Here is a 19,845-nt window from a genome sequence, read left to right as displayed (position 1 = left end):
ATACGTTACTGCGCAGTTGTCACTTTCGATGTAAAGAAAGCGTTCAACAGCGCATGTTGGGAAGCGATAGCCCACGCACTTCATCGCCTCAAGGTACCGGTGCAGTTGTGTAAGCTTCTAGAAAGCTATTTTGATGGTAGGATTCTACTGTATGACACAGAGGAGGGGTAGAAAAGCATTCGAATTACCGCGGGAGTAACCCAAAGTTCAATCCTGGGCCCGATGTTATAGAATGTGATGTACGATGACGGGTGTTAAGATTGTTGCCTTCGCGAAGGTTTTACCCTAGTAGTTTATGGCGAATCGATGGAGAAAGTATATACAGCAGCGCACTCTATCTCCATAAATGAGGAATGGATGAGGTCTAGGAAACTAGGACTGGCGCTTCACAAGACTGATGTGGTGGTGGTCAATAACCGCAAGTCCGAGCAACGGCGCTTATCTCGGTAGGTGAGAGCCATAGAGTAGAAGCGATCCCTTAGGCGTCTTGGGGTAATTATTGATGACAAGCTCAGCCTCGCTAGCCACGTTGAATATGCCTGTAAAAGGGTATCTACGGCTATAGTGGCGCTTTCGAGGATGATGTCTAACAGCTTTGCTGTAATTGCCAGCAAACCGTAAGCTACTGGCAAGCGTGGCGCTATCCATACTAAGGTATGGAGGACCAATTTGGTCAAAAGCGCTTAGAACGAGCAGAAACCTAAAGCGGTTGGGAAGCACGTACAGGATAATGTGCTTAAGAGTAGCAAGTGCATACCGGACGGTATCTAAAGAGGCCGTGTGCATCATAGCCGGGATGACGCCCATCGGGCTCATCATCAAGGAAGATGTTCAATGCTTCAACCAAACAGGTACCAGAGGAGTCCGCGACACTTGTAAAGAGAAAACGCTCAGAGGTTGGCAGTAGGAATGTGATAACTCCACTAAAGGTAGTTGGACCCATCGGCTAATACCAAATATGCCAGATTATTATAAAAGAAACCATGGGGAAGTGAACTTGCACCTGACGCAGTTTCTGTCAAAACATGGTTGCTATAGGCCAGGCCTACCCAACCTTTTTGGCTCTTTTTTGATATAAATGGTTGCCGCGTTCGCAATAATAGTCCGAACTGAGATATTTGTACCTCAAATGAAAGCTTGGTATTATATCTGATTGATCCATGTATAAAAATTCCAATTTACATTAAAGTCTTTGCTAACGATGCAGACAAAGGCAAAACTCAATCCGGCCCGCGGGCCGCACCAATTTTTTAACTTAATTTTTTATACATGGAATAATCAGATATAGTACCAAGCTTTCATTTGAGGTACAAATTTTTCAGATCGCACTATGATTGAGAACGCGGCAACCATTTATGTCAAAAAAAGAGCCAAAAAGGTTGGGCAGGCCTGCTATAGGCAGTACCTGCATAGGTTTGGGCACTCAGAATCACCTGCGTGTCCCAATTGTGCTGGTGTGTAGGAAACAGAGGAACATGTCGTGTTCGATTGCCCCCGATTCATTGTTGTAAGAGATCGCATGCTCGCTACATACGGAGGGGACACGTCCCGGACAATATAATCCAGAGAATGTGAGCGTATGCCGAAGAGTGGAATGCATATTATGCGAATGGCTGTCACTCACATTATGCTAGAATTGCAGCGCCTATGGCGCGCCGACTAAGAGTTGGCTGCAGAGGAGTAGCCTTGCCGAGGCTGGTCCCCTGTAACATTATTTAAGCCGACTAGGAGAAGCAGTCTGCCTAGGCTACTTCTGCTACAAATGTTAAATGCTATATGCAGAGTCTATGAATGGAGAGTTGCGCGAAGAGTGAAACCAAATCTACCTATCGAACTGTCAAACCGTCTACCTATCGAGCAGACCAGCAAAACAGATAAGGGCTATTTTTGAAGACGAAGAAGAACAACCATTCAAAGAAGCCTCTTCGCGCAACTCTCCATTCATAGACTCTGGCAATATGCACTGGCGTCTCCCCGAGAAAATACCGTAAGGTGGTTCCGGGGAATTAGGGTCTGACGCCAAGGAGTAATTCAACAAGAATAGACAAACATTTGGAAAGGACACATCGACATTGGTAAACAATGGATATGTAAGGCACTGTTGAGCCCAATTCAGGTCGATTACGCTCACCAATAGCACTATCAGGAAGAGCTTACACTAACCTACCTGACAGTGGTGTTACTTTACAGGCTAAAACGGGCTCAACAGCAATGTTTCCAAAAAATGTCCATAACCTCTTGAGCCTTTCTCTAATGTTTGTCCAGAATTATCGAATTTTAAACGTAGCGTTGCACATAGGCGTAAACGAGACAAGAAATAATTGTGATCGTTTTTTCACGATTTTCTTCAACAGCTTCCGTGCGAAAGGATGTTGAGCAGCATTAGATTTTTGTTGAGTATGAATTTGGAAAATATCGTGGTTTAAAAAAATTAGGACGAGTAGATGAACGGCAGCGGCGAGAAATTTGACTGATACTCCGACGAAGAACATGTGCCGATATTGAAACTTATTACTTTACAAAAAGACAAACAAATGGTAAGTGTCGGCAGCACACTCTTTAATTTGTACGAGAAGGTACATACTTTTACACGTCATATAAATTACAATATACTAAAACCTTATTCTTAATTGTAGATTACCGAATATTTTTATTGGGAGTGCGCGTCAAGAAAACATGATAAAATTTGCGACTCTGTTTACAAAAGCCGTGTGATCACTCATCTTCAAAATGGTGCCCATGTTCTAATTGATTACAAGACAGCTCAACAAAATTAGGCTGAAACGAGCAGCACTTGCCTCAAGAGAAGTCCCATCGGAAATCACAAGAAAAGTTGTATCGCGGCATGTACCAGACTAGTTCAGACCAGAACATCGACTTGGGCACAGAAAATGATGATTGCAAGAAACAGAGAGCGAAAGACATATCCGACTGGAACAGCCGTGTCACTACATCACAAATGACTATCTGCCATATCCAAGAATTCAGAAAGCGAACAAATGCATTAAAGGCAACGAACCGCAAAAACTGGCTTTCCGCAGTATACGTAGATACGTAGATACCATCTCGCGATATGGTCGATCTACAATGCCGTGAGGGAGAAGCTGTCAATGAATGCCCTGGAAGCGTGGAACCGGCGGTGGACAAAAATTGTGGGGGACAATCTTTCGACCATCACTAACATAATAATCGATTTGCGTGAGGAGCAGAAAGAAATCGAAGGAAGAATTCAGCGTATTTAGCAAGGTAATGTTACACAAGCGTCGCAAAATTACATACATCGACAAAATTAAAGCAATATATTTGAACGATGATAATATCACCAACGAAGATTTTGTCAAACGCGTTGCTCTTCTGTTGTCAACAAAACAAAGCAGGGTGTGAATAAACACCACGAGTTTCGATTTGTATCACCATTGACTTTATAAGCTAAAATGTTTTTTTTTTGCAATATATTATTTGATTGATTAAAAGTACAATTAAACAATGTCAATGTAACAGAAAAAAAATCTTGGGTAGAAAGGCCTACTGTGAATATTTCCATGTAAAACCGACATACATCCCTTATTATTACCTAAATATAAGTGTATTCGTTACACAAATAAAGTGTGCATTGATGAATTCCTGAATTAATATTGCATTGATAGTTTTTTCCATCATATTTTTTTATTCTGCATTAGTTTCCACGTTTGTTTTAGAAATACATTATTTATAGAGCACTACAACAGATATTTAACAGAATATGTATTTGATAACATTCGGAAACTTTTGAAACACTACAACAGCATTTGATTGAAACTAGAACCTCACAACAGCATTTAGGCGAAGTGTTCTATGGAATATTTTCAGACAATACCATGCGTATGTCGATGTCGAATTATGTTAACAAAATGACCTCTACTTTTCAGCTTAGTGTTCTTAGAGTACTTTTTGCATATGAACAAAGGCAATATCAATCTTTGAAAAGTCATGCAAAGTCTTCCGCTCTTAAATTTTGTTGGGACGTGGGTATCCTAGAGACGTTCTGATATGTTCGATATATCGGAATATCTATAATTTGCTTTTGATATTGGATATTTCGGTATTGATAATTCCTATTCAATCGGTGATATCGATATCGATCCTTCCGATATATCGTGCACTGATACATGGAAAACAATTTTCGCAAATATTATTTATTTTGTTTGTACTTTCAACTCTCCTTTACTCGACATTTCTTATATCATACTTTTACATGTCATATAAATTAAAATATACTAAAACCTTATTCTTAATTGTAGGTTAACGAATATTTTTATATTACATCTTCAAAGTGGAGCCCATGTTCTAATTGATTACAAGACAGCTCAACAAAATTAGGCTGAAACGAGCAGCACTTGCCTCAAGAGAAGTCCCATCAGAAATCACAAGAAAAGTTGTATCGCGGCATGTACCAGACTAGTTCAGACCAGAACATCGACTTGGGCACAGAAAATGATGATTGCAAGAAACAGAGAGCGAAAGACATATCCGACTAGAACAGCCGTGTCACTAAAATATCAAATCACTATCTGCCATATCCAAGAATTCCGAAAGCGAACAAATGCATTAAAGGCAACGAACCGCAAAAACTGGCTTTCCGCAGTATACGTAGGTACCATCTCGCGATATGGTCGATCTACAATGCCGTGAGGGAGAAGCTGTCAATGAATGCCCTGGAAGCGTGGAACCGGCGGTGGACAAAAATTGTGGGGGACAATCTTTTGACCATCACTAACATGATAATCGATTTGCGCGAGGAGCAGAAAGAAATCGAAGGAAGAATTCAGCGTATTTAGCAAGGTAATGTTGCACAAGCGTCGCAAAATTACATACATTGACAAAATTAAAGCAATATATTTGAACGATGATAATATCACCAACGAAGATTTTGTCGAACGCGTTGCTCTGCTGTTGTCAACAGACCAAAGCAGGGTGTGAATAAACACCACGAGTTTCTATTTGTATCACCATTGACTTTATGAGCTGAACTGTTTTTTTATTGCAATATCTTATTTGATTGATTTAAAGTACAATGAAACAATGCCAATGTTACAGAAAAGATTTGTGGACAGAAAGACGTGTCATGAATATTTTCATGTAAAACCGACATATATCCCTTTTTATTAGCAAAATATAAGTGTATTCGTTACACAAATGTAGTTTGCATCGATGAATTCCTGAATTAATATTGCATTGATAGTTTTTTTTCCATTATATTTTTTTATTCTGCATTAGTTCCCACGTTTGTTTCAGAAATACATTATTTATAGAGCACTACAACAGATATTTAACAGAATATGTATTTGATAACATTCGGAAACTTTTGAAACACTACAACAGCATTTGAAGCTACAATTAATTAAAACTAGAACCTCACAACAGCATTTAGGCAAAGTGTTCTATGGAATATTTGAAAGCATAAATTTAGGCGATTTTCAGTCAATACCATGCGTATGTCGATGTCGAGTTATGTTAACAAAATGTTAACCTCTACTTTTCAGCTTAGTGTTCTTTGAGTACTTTTTGCATCTGAACAAAGGCAATAGGGCAAACGCTCCCTTAGTGGAGGTAGCTCCAATAGTGGAGGTAGTGTGTTTTGGCATGTTTCGCGCTAATAAATGATTATGTGATATTTTTGTATTATGTACGATGCGAAAATGATACAAGTAATCGAATAATATTCATGAAATTTAACCGTAAAACTATTTAAAACAATTATTTTGCTTAATTTTTTTGCTCCTTTGCACCTATAGTGGTGCATCAGTACCCATAGTGGAGGGTCCCGTAAGAAATCAATGGTTTGCGCCACTAAAGGAACCATCCTTAAAATATACCTCAACTAAAGGAACAGTGTTCCTATTATTGGTGCAAGGCTTTTTGCAGGGATATTTCAAATGAATCGTGATTTTTATACATTTGAATGATAGAAGGATTTGAGATCTATCGAATGATACGTTAAAATCATATATTTCATGATCTTAACACCGTGTTTTAGCAGTTTTCCTTTAGGTGCACCACTAATGGTACACTTGCCCTATCAATCTTTGAAAAGCCATGCAAAGTCTTCCGCTTTTAAATTTTGTTGGGACCTGGGTATCCTAGAGACGTTCGATATATCGGAATATATCGATATATCAATAATTTGCTTTTCGGTATCGATAATTCCTATTAAATCGGTGATATATCGATATTTCCTTCCGATATATCGTGCACTGATATATGGAAAACAATTTTGGCAAATATTATTTAAGTTGGTTTTATCAGTGTTTCTCAGTCCTGTTTTTCAACCATTTTTATTCCTGATAGTGGATAGTTCTCATAATCATTTAGTTTGCTGTTCTTGATAACTTTAGGAGTAGCACAGCTTCTACTCCTTCTGGCGAAACTTGTCAGCCTTTAGAGATACAGACATCACGTTATTTGGTGACCACTGACCTACATGTTTTGGTACATACATTTTCGATATATAATATTTCACTACCCAACCTTGCCATTTTATCATACCCCTGAAGATTCAGCTTGTCCCGGTGTGCATTATTTGTAATTCTTTTCACCAAAGGGAAGTTTATACATCAATAAAAAGCAGAGGAGAAAGTGAAAATAACTAAATAAGAAGGTTTATTTTCAAAAAAGGAGACCTTTGGTTTTGGCTTAGCTTTTGGTATTTCGTTGAAAACTACCTTCAGGATGAATTCAAGCACGAAAAAGTGTCTCGTGTAAAGATCCTTGCCAATCTTGCATCGGTGTAGACGTTTTTCGTCGCTGTTCTTTAAGACCGGAAAAATCTGTTTCACGATCAGCTCTGCAGAATAGAGCCATGAAGCCATAGAAGCACTTAGTTTGGCGTGCTGAGCGGAGGCTTCCGTTTGCGTTTGCAATTTGTTACAACCTGGAGGTTAGGGTGACCGAAACACTTTATTCTGTGAGTCTCACAGGTGTAAACAAAATAATAAATTAAAAGTAGACTTTACTTACTACAAAGGCTACAAAGACGCGACACGTAGACGGTACGGCGGTTACAAAACTTATATCTATTATCTGCTTTTGTGCACACGGTAAAAAATAAGCACCATGCTATCAATAGTTCTGCACTCAGATTTGCACAACTGTTAAATGGTTAAATCTTGACAAAAGCAAGGTAACAGCACTTGAATTCAACGTTGCATGTTTTGATTTGAAAAAAAAAAGTTAAAATACACATTTCCGCCTGATCCAGATATGAACCACCAATCTTCGGAGTGCAAATCTAGTATCTTACCTCGACACCAACTCTCATCTGTTGAAAGGGATTGAATTGATCTCAATCACTTTCTACAATGTCAATGATTGCTTTCATACAAAAGACATGATGTTCAAAATCAACGACTTTTCACTTCAGAGTCTAGTGCTAGCGACAGTAGAGCAAATCCAAAGTTAGAACTCTTCAAATCATGGTTATTGGTGTTTTGAATTCAATCAAGTGATCAATCCATTCAATCGAACGTGCTGATTTGCATGCCATCGATGAGCATGCAGGGTGAAGAGAGAATGTGAGCATGTCCAGTGGTTCTCAACACAATCCATAACAGAGATTCTCGTGGATTGTTGGCAATTGGCAACTAGTTGCTTATTGCAGCTACTTTTTTTTTACCGAGAATAGATCATTTGAAGGATTCCAAAAAAATGCACAAGGCGATTGGTGGATTAAGAATGATGACTATGGACAGATGTACGAGTTCACCGATTTCTTAGCCAAAGGCTTTGAAATCTTGTTATCAAAATCCATCGCTACTCTTTTTAAATCGTCTTTCTCGTCAGTAAGTATCGTCATTTTTTTCTATATTTTTATCTTGCTCTCTTATCTATTACTGCTTGTATTGTACTATTTCTATATCTATTTCTATAGCAGTCTCAAAGATATAATTCAGTTCCTTCGATTTTCCCGTTTCACCTAAAGGAAGGATTTTAATTATTTGTATCATATGATGAAAAGCCGCCAGTTTATGTTAATAAATGTGGTTGGAAGTACTCGGAATAACGCGCATAGTAACATTCTGATATGTCTCTTAGATTCATAGAAAGGTCATACATAGCTTTTCGCTTCCAAATTCTGTTGAAACGTGAATAGACACGTTGGGAAAGTCAGTTATACATATTTTACTAAAGGCCTTGTTCCCGCGGATACGAACCGGTAAGGAATAATTAATACGAGAGAGTTAAGTTCTAATTCACGATTTATTTCAGACTGATTTCCTATGGCTAATGGTTTCCTATTTATACTCCACTCTTCCCTATCGAATTAAAAGACACTGACACGTTAATGCTTCCAGTGGGCATTTATGCCCTTTGAAGGAAGCACCACACTAGACAACGGACTAGCATGCAACGCCCAGTGGCACAGTCGAAAAACATTCCTCACGAAAAGTTTACCGGCCTGAGGCGGGTATCGAATCCACACTCCTTAACACGATGCGGCTAAATGCCCTGGTGACACTAACCGCACGGCTACGAAGCCCACATTGCTTAGAATGATCTAGTGGTGTATTGTTGTATGCAATAATGTGTTGTGGCTTAACTGTTATACAACCTATTTGTACTGCAGAATCTTCTGGAACTGTCAGCGAATCATACAATGCGAAGGTAAACAATAACAATGATTTTCAATGTTGTGATCTGAAATGATCTTGATTGTAAGTACAAAGTTGATTAAATAATTATGCTATATCTAATAATGTCTGTTTGTTTTAGGTATGAATATAAATGCATGTATGAGGGATAAATTCAGGTGAGTAAAGTGTTGCCAGTATGGCTGATTTGTGGTATGTTTGTGGCCTCAACATTAGGCAAGTTCGTCCACTGGTGTGGTGCGACATGACGCACCCCGGTGGCTTGTTGTTGGCCACAATAATCCTTTTGTGATTCAATCTGCTGTAAAAGTCCCCGCATAGGATATTTCTCAGAACTTGATCGAATCTTAAAAATTCCTAAGAATTGTGTTCGATGTCTAAAGTTCATCGTTTATATAAAATCTTAGAGTTGTCTGTCTGTCAGTAACGCGCTGAAAGCTTTCACTGAAACGTTTCTTCCAGACTGTACAACATGAATTATAGAGCAATACAATAGATTATTTAAATATAAGAACATTACAACTGTCATTTTAAAAATGACAATGTATCAAATAACACTACACTGAACCAAGTGTTGAAGTAATGAGAACCATGAACAAGTTCTTAAATTTACTATTCCAATCACGATTGAGCTATCAAGAACGCTTTTTATTTGCGTTTTGGTCCCTCTCAATCCAACCGCATCGATAGCCGAGCGGTAAGCGTTCGCGCTTGACAATCGCAAGATCCTTGGTTCAATTCTGGCTTGCTGTATGTTTTTAACCATGATATAGTAATTTTTACTGTCGAAATGGTACCATGGTAAAATTGTGTGCACAAAATTTTTGAAATAAATACAAATTTAGTCTGCACAAATCAAGTGGCGTTGTGTATTTAATTTAACCCTCTAATATAGTAATTTCAACTGCAACGCTGTTCTCAGTGTACAACATCTATTAAACATAATATACACGAATTAAGTGCATACATTTAGGCGATTTTGCAGTCATTAATACTATGTGTATATCGATGTGAGATAACTAAACTATTATCCTCTACTTCTTGACTCTACATATCCACTAGGAAAGATTCTGCTCCTTAGCTTAGTGTTCTTGAAGCACTTCACAATTAATTAACAGAGAAATTTCTTCCTTCGAGTTGCACTTTTGCATTTGAATATAGACATTATCTATATTTGAAACACAGACAAACAGACGTCACACTCCCATCATAGTCCATCGACCACCTTTTTAACGGTCGATTCAAATATATTGTAGGTGGTCAATCGACCACCAGCAGCGCTCGCATCGCTTTTGTTCCTGTTTGACATTTACACACTACCGCCATCTGTTGGCCCATCGGCCAAACACACGGATTTTAGCATTGGGCGTACACGTCCCCGTGACTATGATTTTGATCGTAATTTGTTCTAAGTATGACGTCTGTTTGTCTGTGTTTGAAAGATCATACATCAGTTTTTCGCTTCCAAATTCCGTTTGGAACTTGGCAGTGTATTTTGTCGAGGGATGCCGAATTTTCGGTTACTTGGGTAAGTACCTTCATGAGAGCATATGTGAAGTATCAAATGTTAAACAATAACATCAAACTACATACCTGCGAATGGATTGATTCGTTATCCGAATCTCGACTGGCGATGCTAGGTGTCGTCTCATCCAGAATTGAGCCCGCCTGGGAACACTCGGTACGCCGTAGGAATCCCAAATATCCAGTCCGAGCCCATGTCTCGCTAGTACTGCACCCGGTCACCAATTTGGCATTGAAATGATCGTTATAATCTGTCTCGTCTCCGTAGATGGTGAAGTAACCGTTCGAGTTGTGCGGTGATTGTACCTGTTCAAGTTTGATTTGAATTAGATATGAAATGCCACTGAGTAGATCGAGTGTACAATACGAACCCATATCTCACCCAGGTGAGAATCGCCGCACTGGCCTTTACTGTCCGGGTTGGCAATGATGACTTTCACTCCTGGCAGTAATTTACCGGATTCCACCAAACATAGGGAATTCGGGGCACCTCGTTCGACCAGGGCTACCCTGTTGTTTCGCAGGGCACGGAGATCCACGTACACTTGAGCGCTTTCCGCCGAGCTCGCTCCCTGTACGCATATGGCCGGGTTTACGCGACATCCAAAAGAAGTCGACACGCAACGCATGTTCAGTCCCAGTGCTTGGAACAGCTTGCAGAATTGCTGCGTCAGTTGCACTCGGGGCCGTTCTTCGGCGACTACCACACACGTCCGGACACAACCGAGATTGATGTTGCGTTGTTTGAGCATCTGAATCGAATTACTGAGCGCTTTCGTGCACAGCTCTATCACGCCGTACGAACAGAAGGTATCCCGAACACGGTACTGCGATAGCGTACTCAACCATAAGCTGGGATTTGCTTCGACCTAAAAACGGTGAAATCGATGTTTTAAAGGAGTGATCGCTCAACGAATTTATTAACACTCACCTCGTACGGTGCTATCAGAATCGAATGGTGGCCACTGTAGACGCTGATCAGGGTCCACATGGAGAATCCCAATCCGCAGTACGGATCGAGACAGAGGGCCACGTGGCGACTAGGATACAATTCACAGGCTAATTTCAAACTGGCACATAAACTCGAAAGAGATCTGAAAATATTCAACCAGATTTTGGTTACATAACAAGCTAAAGTGAAATTGATCTTGGGGCGATCTAACATACCGATGCGTAATAATGACTCCACTGAGGCGTCCGCAAGTTGACACACTAAAGTCCAGATAGGCCGTCGAATCCAACGTACTGTTAGCAATAGCTGTAACGAAATAGAATAATATGTCAGATTCTCCTTCGTAAATATAGACTCTCATTGAGATACATACCGGCTAGCTTCCGTTTGGGGTTATCCTCGATGTCCAAAATAACGGGCCAGCTCTTGGGATCGATGGAGGTGGCAGCTTCACGAGATTTGAGCAGTTTGATGATGCTTTGGATGGACAGGATGATGCCACTTTTGGACACATCCACAATCATCCGCACGGTGGGTAGGGTTGTAATGAGGTTCTGTGGATGAGGAGGCCGTATCGTGACTGGAATCGCACCCAAATACAGGCACCCGTAGAAAGCACAAATCAGATCCAATCCGGGTGGAAAAATCAACGCCACGTGATCGCCCGGGTTGACTTTGCCGCGCTCCTGAAGCAATGCGGCGATCTTTTCGGCTCGCTTGTGCAGCTCGGAACAGGTGAGGGTTTTGGCAACGGCACCCTTGGAGTTCAGCAAGGTGTAAAGTACATGGTCGGGCGACGAGTTGGCTCGCCATCGGAGCACACCGGTAATCAATTGATGCTAGAGGATGGAAATTTAGAAAACGTGTTATTAGGGCAAGGTTCGTCACTGATGCGCGTTGAAGTCTTCTGCTTGTCTCTATCATATTCGCGGTTTGAGCAAGAAGATGGTAGAGATTTCTATGCATTATAAGCGAGTAACTCGTGCCATATACGTTTCTCGGAAATAAATTATCTTGCGATTTATAAATCAATTTAATTTGTTCGGATTCTGCAACGAATGTTTTCAGAAGATTTTCTGGTCAAATCCTTAGAGTTGTTTGCAGACGTCCGTATGCGAAACGTTCTTATGCGTAATGGGTCACCCCGATACTATCCTACAGACTTCTACAATAAGGAATATAGATTGATATCGTACACCATTAACAGAATCCGTTACTCAGCCAAATTGTATAGTGGGAATGGGGCAAGATGAGCAATATTAGAAAATGTACGTTTATATGCAATTAACATCATCTAGTATTTCTTAAATAAGCCGAGCTGAAATATCGAAAACATAAATTTGATCGGTCTGCAATGTGTAGTAGTCTATTTTTCATAAGTGATTGAGGGTTTCATAAAGTAGAATGAGCACCCCGATACGGAGCAAGTTCGCCACGCAACAACAATCTGCCGTAACCTCGAACAGCGTGTGCCAATATCTACAGTTTTTGTTTTGATTGTGGAATCCAAATATGGTTCGAAATTACAAACTTATTTCTGATCGGAAAAAGTGGGAAAAAAATCGTGCGGCAATCAAAGTCGTATTATCCGGTCAATGTTCCGTGATAGGAACGCTGGTTCATGCTGTTCCGAAACAAACCCTGGTACAATATTTAACCTTCGGGCTGTCGCGCTGAACTTTGTACAACAGTTGTGATTTATATGCAATGATTTTGTAACAAAGATATCTATCGACACCAAACCAAAATGTATTCCTCAAGAATATTTTTAAGAACAGTTTTTGTTTAAAGTATGGCTCTTAATAATGCGGTTAAATTAACAAATGTACATGGAAGTCACATAATAATTAGTAGACCACTATATCTCAAAATCCAGATAATTTCGAAACATGGGGTCTTCAGTAAAGTTGTTTTGGAGGTTGAGCGCTATCTGATGGTGCCTCATTTACTTCGGAATTTGACCGCTAGGTGGCACTAGTGGGCATGGAACTTTTACTATTGTTCTGCAGATATTTTAGGATCCTGAACATTTAGAAGGATAGCATCTTCGGCAAAGTTGTTCAGTAAGTTGAGGACTACCATTGTTTGAGCTAGTCGATTCAAAATTTTGCCACCAGGCTGCGCTAGCGAGCATGAAACTTTTGTTTTACTGATATTCCAGGATCCTGACCTTTAAGAAACATGGTATCTTCGACAAAGTTAAGGCGTAGATCAAAGTTGATCATTATTTTAGCTAATTTCGAACTTCAAGGACTAAATAAAGAAAGGATTTGAGCTACTGAACAACTTTGGCCGATATGCAACTGTATTCTCAGAACAACAGGAGCAAGACTTAATTAGCTTAGCTTAGACTGACTGCACATATCACATATGCTAATCCGTGATTGACCGAAGTCAGTGAAAATGCACAAAGAATCAACTAGAAATTTGGCTGGGATTGGCCATAATCTTCTTCAATGTGCATAATTCAGTGCCTCTATTTATACAGGGTCAATAACGGCGCCGGCCACGTCCTTGCAGTCAGGTGGGATTGGAGGAAGGAATGTTAGTGTGTAACCTTTGTTATTTGGAGACCGTGTTTGCCTCTGCATCTCCACAAAGGTTACTGGGAGGGATGTTTGTTAATGGGAAGGATCGTTGGGTCACAGGATTCACTTTGATAAGCGATTAGACCATGATAAATAATGATTTGTGAGATATATACATGCTTATTTGTAAATATAATATTTTCATTTGATATGAACAATTTCTATGTAGTGGAAAATTATGCCGACACTTGAGGTGACGAACCATTCAAAGTTTGTTCAACAAATACCAAAATGTAACATTCCTACAGCTGTCAGGACGAAAGCATGTGTTATTATATTATACTTATTTGAAAAGAAACAAAAAACTTGATTGGTTGGAACATCATAGAACACTCTTATTCTTATGCCGACACTTACAGTGGCGAACCATCCAAAGTTTGTTGAATAAAGTGAACTTTTCGCAAGTCTACACTTGTAGTGTCGAACCATTCAAAGTTTTTTTTTTTTAATTACAAAAATAAAGGTAAAAAGGGGTTCTGAAAAAAAATGTGAAACATAAATAATTCATGAGTCAGAGTTTGTGTCGACACTCACAGTGACGAACAATTCATAGTTTGTTGAAAATTCATATTTACGTCCCACAATTGTAACGATTAAATGTGCAGTCATACATATTTTATAGATTAGAAATAGTAGCATGAAACGAGCTCACTAATTGATCCTTTATCCTTCACTGTGCAGCCACAATCCACTCTCAGCCTCACTCGTTTGCTCGGCTATATAAAAGCACTCAGAAAAAAATAGGCGCGCGACCCGAAAAGGAAAAAAAAACTTGGCTTTCTTGACGTACGGCCCAGTAGCAAGCGTCAAGGTCAAAGGATCAAAAAGAACTCCAGAACAACAGGAGCAAGACTTAATTGCACATATTCTATACTTCGGAAAACGATTCTATGGCATGACTAAGGTGTCGGCCAGGGTAGACGCGTCACGCGAAGCGACGCGAAAATCCTTTGGAGTTTGACATTTCATTATTAACAATTGTTATTCCTTCCCAGGCAATTTTCGCGTCGCTTCGCGTGACGCGTCTACCCTGGCCGACACCTAAGTTAGAAGCCCGCACAGAAAAAAATCCGTGAATAGCAGACGTGAACTCGTCAACAAGCAAAAATACACCGTGAACTAGATCATGTTTATGTGTAAACATAATGATAGTTCATGGTGTATTTTTGACAGTTCACGTTTTCCAGAACTCTTTTTTGAGCGTGCGTCAATTGGCCTTTGATCTGACGAAGAAAAATAAAATCCCTCGTCGCTTTAACAAAGCGAAGCAACTTGCTTACAGGATTTTGATAACGTCATCCCGGAAATATCATTGAGATTACCAGAGGCTACTTCCGTCGCAAAAGCGCAAGGTTCCAACCGTGTCGCCGTTAGCGGCTTCGATGTGTTGGAAAATGCCATTGCAAACGGAAATTTTTCACCTTCTCGCATCTATAATGTGGACGAAACTTTTGTCGTAACGCTAGGTGAAAATTCAGAGTTTATATTTTGATAAAATATATCTATGATTGATGTTTATCTCTAACAGGTTCAAACAAAAAAAAAGCACCAACACCACATTTTTTGAAGGCTGAAGAGTCTTTTTTGGAGAACAACCCAGGAAAAACAATGAAGTTAGCTCACTCTTCAGAAAAGCTTTCATCGCTTTAGATACACCGTCTACCGCTATCAACGGTTTCATCCAAACTGGAATTGCGCCGCTTAAGGGGCAGGATCCGTCATTGATTTCGGAATTTTCAAAAGCAGTTTTTTCGTTCAAAATCAGGAAAATGTGTTCACTGTATTCTGTTCTCCAACCGACACACAGTGAACACATTTTCATGAAATATTTTTTTTATTTTTAAACAGAAAAACTGCTTTTGTAGTTTCGATGATGACGATGACGGAGCGTTGATCGTTAATAGATGCGTCTTTGGAGAGGATGTATCTGATGTTCCTCTGATCAACAAAGGTGAGCCATCTAGTGTGTACGGTGACGGTGAATTTCCAATCATTGAACCAGGTCCGTCGCACTCGGGCTCAGATTGGGTACCACTTCTAGTACTGCATTCGGTCCCTCGGTAGTGCAAAAGGTACCCAAGTTTGACACATCGCAGTACACTTTTCACGGCATTCTAGATTACCTTATGAGCCATAACATTTTGGGCATTTGCAAGGGACATGAAGGTCTTTAATTTGTCTTTGATTGAAATCTTCGTTCGCCAGATTACCTAGTAACGGATATCAATCGGCTCTCATCGCGAAAAATAATTCAACTGTTGTCGAAGGCCCATTGATCGAGGAAGGTGGATATTCTGATATATATATACTATAACGGTGATCAAGGATGATCATTCATTCTTTGGATTTGATGAATCCGAGATTGGCAAGTCGCCCAAGGAACAGCAACCCGCCAAAAATCTAATCCTGGACAAGGATGGAAATCTAGTGATCATGACAAAATTCACGATGCATCGCGGTTGTTCTTGATCGAGGATGCATGGCAACAGCGGCAAACCTTTTGTCGTCAAATCATCACATTGTTAGATCTTTACTTTACTTTACTTTAAGCTTATTTGTGAACTACTGAACTCATTTTTGTAATCATATAGCATTACATACATAGTTTTTGTTCAGATCACTAAGATATTTGATTATTTATCGACCTAAATATCACATTGAGAATCACATAAAATTGTAACGAAAACAACGAAAAACATACACAAAAATCTAAAACACATCGTTTCTCCAAATCGATGATTGCGCGTTTTGCCCCCTATGGACATATTCCTCCCAGTTCTCCTAAAAACTAGAAAATAAATCCTGAATTGATTCCTGAAAAATCTTCAACAGCATCCATGACGAAACCCCTAGAATAATTCTGGGTTAAATTCCTGAAGGAATTTCAGACGGAATATCTGATGGAATTTGTTTAAAAATTCATGAAGGTGTTATTAGTGAAATCTTTAGACAGTGGAACGCTTGGAAAAATCCTTGAAGTAGTTTATGGAGAAATCTTTGTTAAGCTTGGTGAATTTCATGAGTAATTTCGGGAGAATTTCGGGAGCTGTATTTTGAGGAATTTCAGATCAAAATACTTAGATTTAGGTATATATTGAAGAATTTTTGGAAGAACCTGTACAGAAAACCCGAAATATTTTTTTTAAGAACTTCTGTCAGATTTTTTTAAGAACTTCTGCAGATTGATCTCAAATCTCTTACAGGCCAGTTAATGAGAATCGTCAGACTTTTCCCATTTGGAAATGATCCAAACAAATAACTGGATTCGTCAATGAGCCGAGAATTTGCAATAAGTTGTGTTTTAAATTGTCAACATCCCTGATCTATCAAAGGTCGAAGATGAAAACCAAATAAGCAAATACATCAATATCTAAGTCAGCAAAAAAAAAAGTGGCGAACTCGCCAACGGCGAAAAGCCACTATTAATAAAGACAATAATATTGATAATAATCAGCAAATAATCAAAACTCACCTTTCGTTCGTTATCGTCGGCCAGTCCGATGTCGCGTCCCTGTGCCGAAGCCAACCGGTTGCCCTGGACCAAATTACCGACCATCACCGAAGCCGGCCCGACGGAGGCGTCTGTTCCGGCGGTGTTGATCGACGTGGACGACGACGGTGTGGTGCCGGAAATTTGAAGTTGTTGGATAGAACCTGAATTTAGTTTTTCGGTTCGTTTCACACGATTCACGGGCGGATGTTGTTAGAGGGTGGTTATTTTTTTAGAGGTTTTTGAGATGCGTGATGTTGATTTGGCGTGTGGTCAATTTTTGTTTGAAGGAGGTCATGTGGTGTTTTGTGTGGTAGGTTTGAAAAGATACACGTGGCAGTGTGTTAGGGTCATTTAGGTTTTATCGATGTGCGTGTGGATGTGCGAAGAGGTATGCGTGAATTTATGTTTAATGGTGGTTTAAAATGAATTAAATTATAACGATGGTTGGGTACGATTTAAATTTGATGGTTATTTACAGGGTTGAAAGGTTTTAGTAATCGACAATTCCATAACCATACAAAAGTTTGATTTGTAGTTCGTAGGCGATGAAGGTTTTAGGGATGTTGGTGAGAGTGTTATTTCAGCCAATTCGGTGACGAAGAGATGATGGAGGTGATGATGATGATCATAATGTAGACGGAACCATTTGTTATCGATTATTTTACGTTATTGCGTCAAAACACACGTGTCGATTTTGCAGATTTTGATTTTTTTAGTATTTGTGAGGAGCAGAGCAGCATTTAAAAAGAAAATTAAGAGAGAAAAACAATGATATTAATTTTGAGAAAATGAAATATTACGAAATTAATGAAAACAAATCATATGATAAGAAGTACAGCCAATTGGATAAAGGCAAAATACGATTAGTAAGGTGGTTGCCAAACAAACTAAAAAGTAGCCAAAACACACGCATTATTTGTAGTTGTTGTTGCTAAAGCGGATTCATTACAAGTGATATCAATCTTTGTCGATGTAGGCAATAATGAGAAAAGCAAGGAAACAACCAAAAGTAACGACATAGAAGGGTAATACGACGATACGATATCACGTCTTGTAAAGAATCGCTTTGTTTGGTGGATTATTAGTTTAGTGCCGATGATAACCAAAGAAAGTTGTGCTCTACTCTACGAACGGAAAGGTATAAGGCAATAACAGATTATTGGTTCGATAAACAGAAGCGACAAAATGGAACACAGTGGGGTGCATCATAAATGTTACAATCGTTCTGGGCGTCTACATACCGTGGTGCAGTTCTCTTGGTTTGGGCAGATTCGTGACGCAAGTATGTGGACACATCAGCACATTGGCCGGATGCAGCGATCCTTCCAAGAACCTTCGGCGAGCTTCGGTCAGATGAATTCCTCCGAGCGGTGTTTTTGGCAAATGATTCGGGGGAACGAGTGCGAGACAGTATATTCCCACTTGATGGATGGAGTCGACCGCCTGCAGAACGCGCGACATCCACTGGAATGACTCTTCCTCCGAGCAGTCCGGACGTTGTTCCGCAATGACACAGACCCGTTCGTCTCGTAGAACTTTTATGCTGAAGACGGCGATTCGGCCGCGATAGATGAACCGCATTGGTTCAACGGCCAAAACGGTGGCAATAATGTCATCGGCGTTGTGCTTCCGTCCAGTTACGGTCATAAGGCCGTCTCTGGAACCACACACGAACACCAGACCACCGGGACCAAGGAAGCCCAGCAATCCACTTCTTACGTACAACTCGTCGCTGATCGGCTTTCCTGGCGCTTGGACTTCACCTTCCTTAGCCGGAGGGGGTTCCGTGAGGGCCTGAACCTGTAAATAATTAAGATATTTTTTGTTATTAATTAGATGTTTAAGGTATAGTTATGAGCAGGCTTCCGAATTCTCACTCACTCTCACGATAATGGATTTATCCCTCACAGCAATTTTCAGCGATCTTAGCCTTGCGATTTTATCCGTCCACAAAACAAAGCGAAAATAGATAATTGCACATTTCCGCAGCTGTGAGAAGTTTGTTTTCTCTTTCTCCGATCCATGGAGAATTTTTCCTGTATCCATCGCCACGAGCAGCAGTTGCTTTTATGCACCAAATTAACCACTTAACTGTGGTAGCATGGTTAACGTGCACACATCGCGGTTGTTTTTAGCAATGTTCTAGGTTCGAATCCCGTCGCCGGCACTAGTTTTTGTTTATCCACATAGTGATAATTCTCGGGAGCAGTTGGTGAGCGAAAATATGATGGAGTGAAAAACAAATTATCCACAGAGTGGAGTGATTGTCGGTTATCCGCCACCGTAGCTCCAGGGAAAATTAGTGTGAGCGATAAAAGATGTTCACGCGAGGAAGGGAAAAAAGCATTCTCCTTACGTGCGAAAAATCGTGTTTTCCGAGGCAGTCATCACTTTGTCTAAGTACCTCATATATTATAGCGGCGGCGACAGAGCAGCACGCGAAGTTAGCTTCATACTGATCGGGAAGCAGTTGTTCAATTTCAGTATAATCAACATGTATGCGCCAACGAACGTTAAGCCCGATGTCATGAAGGATAAATTCTTGGAGAGCCCAGAATAGGCCTATGGAGAATGCCCGAAACCCCCCTGCTTCCATTCCTTTACGAACGATAATGTCCTACTGTTTGCGAAGTTCGCTGCGCTACTGCAAAGATTTAGCAT

The 19,845-nt window shown here is 40.0% G+C and overlaps 2 protein-coding genes across 12 annotated transcripts in view; one reads left to right on the top strand and one right to left on the bottom strand.

Annotated features, from left to right (window-relative positions):
- The window catches only part of LOC5578199 (zinc finger protein 394), a 42,583-nt gene extending 39,302 nt beyond the window's left edge, over positions 1 to 3,281 (top strand). Inside the window, exon 3 of the mRNA XM_021854356.1 lies at positions 2,355 to 3,281. The gene's annotated coding sequence lies outside the window, so the exon portion shown is untranslated. The remainder of the gene's footprint in view (positions 1 to 2,354) is intronic.
- The window catches only part of LOC110679519 (disco-interacting protein 2), a 207,217-nt gene that overhangs the window by 7,709 nt on the left and 179,663 nt on the right, over positions 1 to 19,845 (bottom strand). For 10 of the 11 annotated variants that reach the window (XM_021854343.1, XM_021854346.1, XM_021854347.1 and 7 more), the window contains 7 exons: positions 18,426 to 18,984; positions 17,164 to 17,345; positions 11,477 to 11,942; positions 11,319 to 11,409; positions 11,083 to 11,245; positions 10,523 to 11,020; positions 10,221 to 10,457 (listed from right to left, as the gene is read on the bottom strand). In XM_021854343.1, the coding sequence (XP_021710035.1) occupies positions 10,221 to 10,457; positions 10,523 to 11,020; positions 11,083 to 11,245; positions 11,319 to 11,409; positions 11,477 to 11,942; positions 17,164 to 17,345; positions 18,426 to 18,984 (2,196 nt within the window). The remainder of the gene's footprint in view (positions 1 to 10,220; positions 10,458 to 10,522; positions 11,021 to 11,082; positions 11,246 to 11,318; positions 11,410 to 11,476; positions 11,943 to 17,163; positions 17,346 to 18,425; positions 18,985 to 19,845) is intronic. The other variant, XM_021854345.1, reaches the window with a different exon arrangement.

This window comes from Aedes aegypti, chromosome 3 (assembly GCF_002204515.2).
Source record: "Aedes aegypti strain LVP_AGWG chromosome 3, AaegL5.0 Primary Assembly, whole genome shotgun sequence".
In the NCBI taxonomy this organism is placed as follows: domain Eukaryota; kingdom Metazoa; phylum Arthropoda; class Insecta; order Diptera; family Culicidae; genus Aedes; species Aedes aegypti.
Note: the sequence above shows the minus strand (reverse complement) of the source record. Positions and strands in the feature narration are given on the sequence as shown.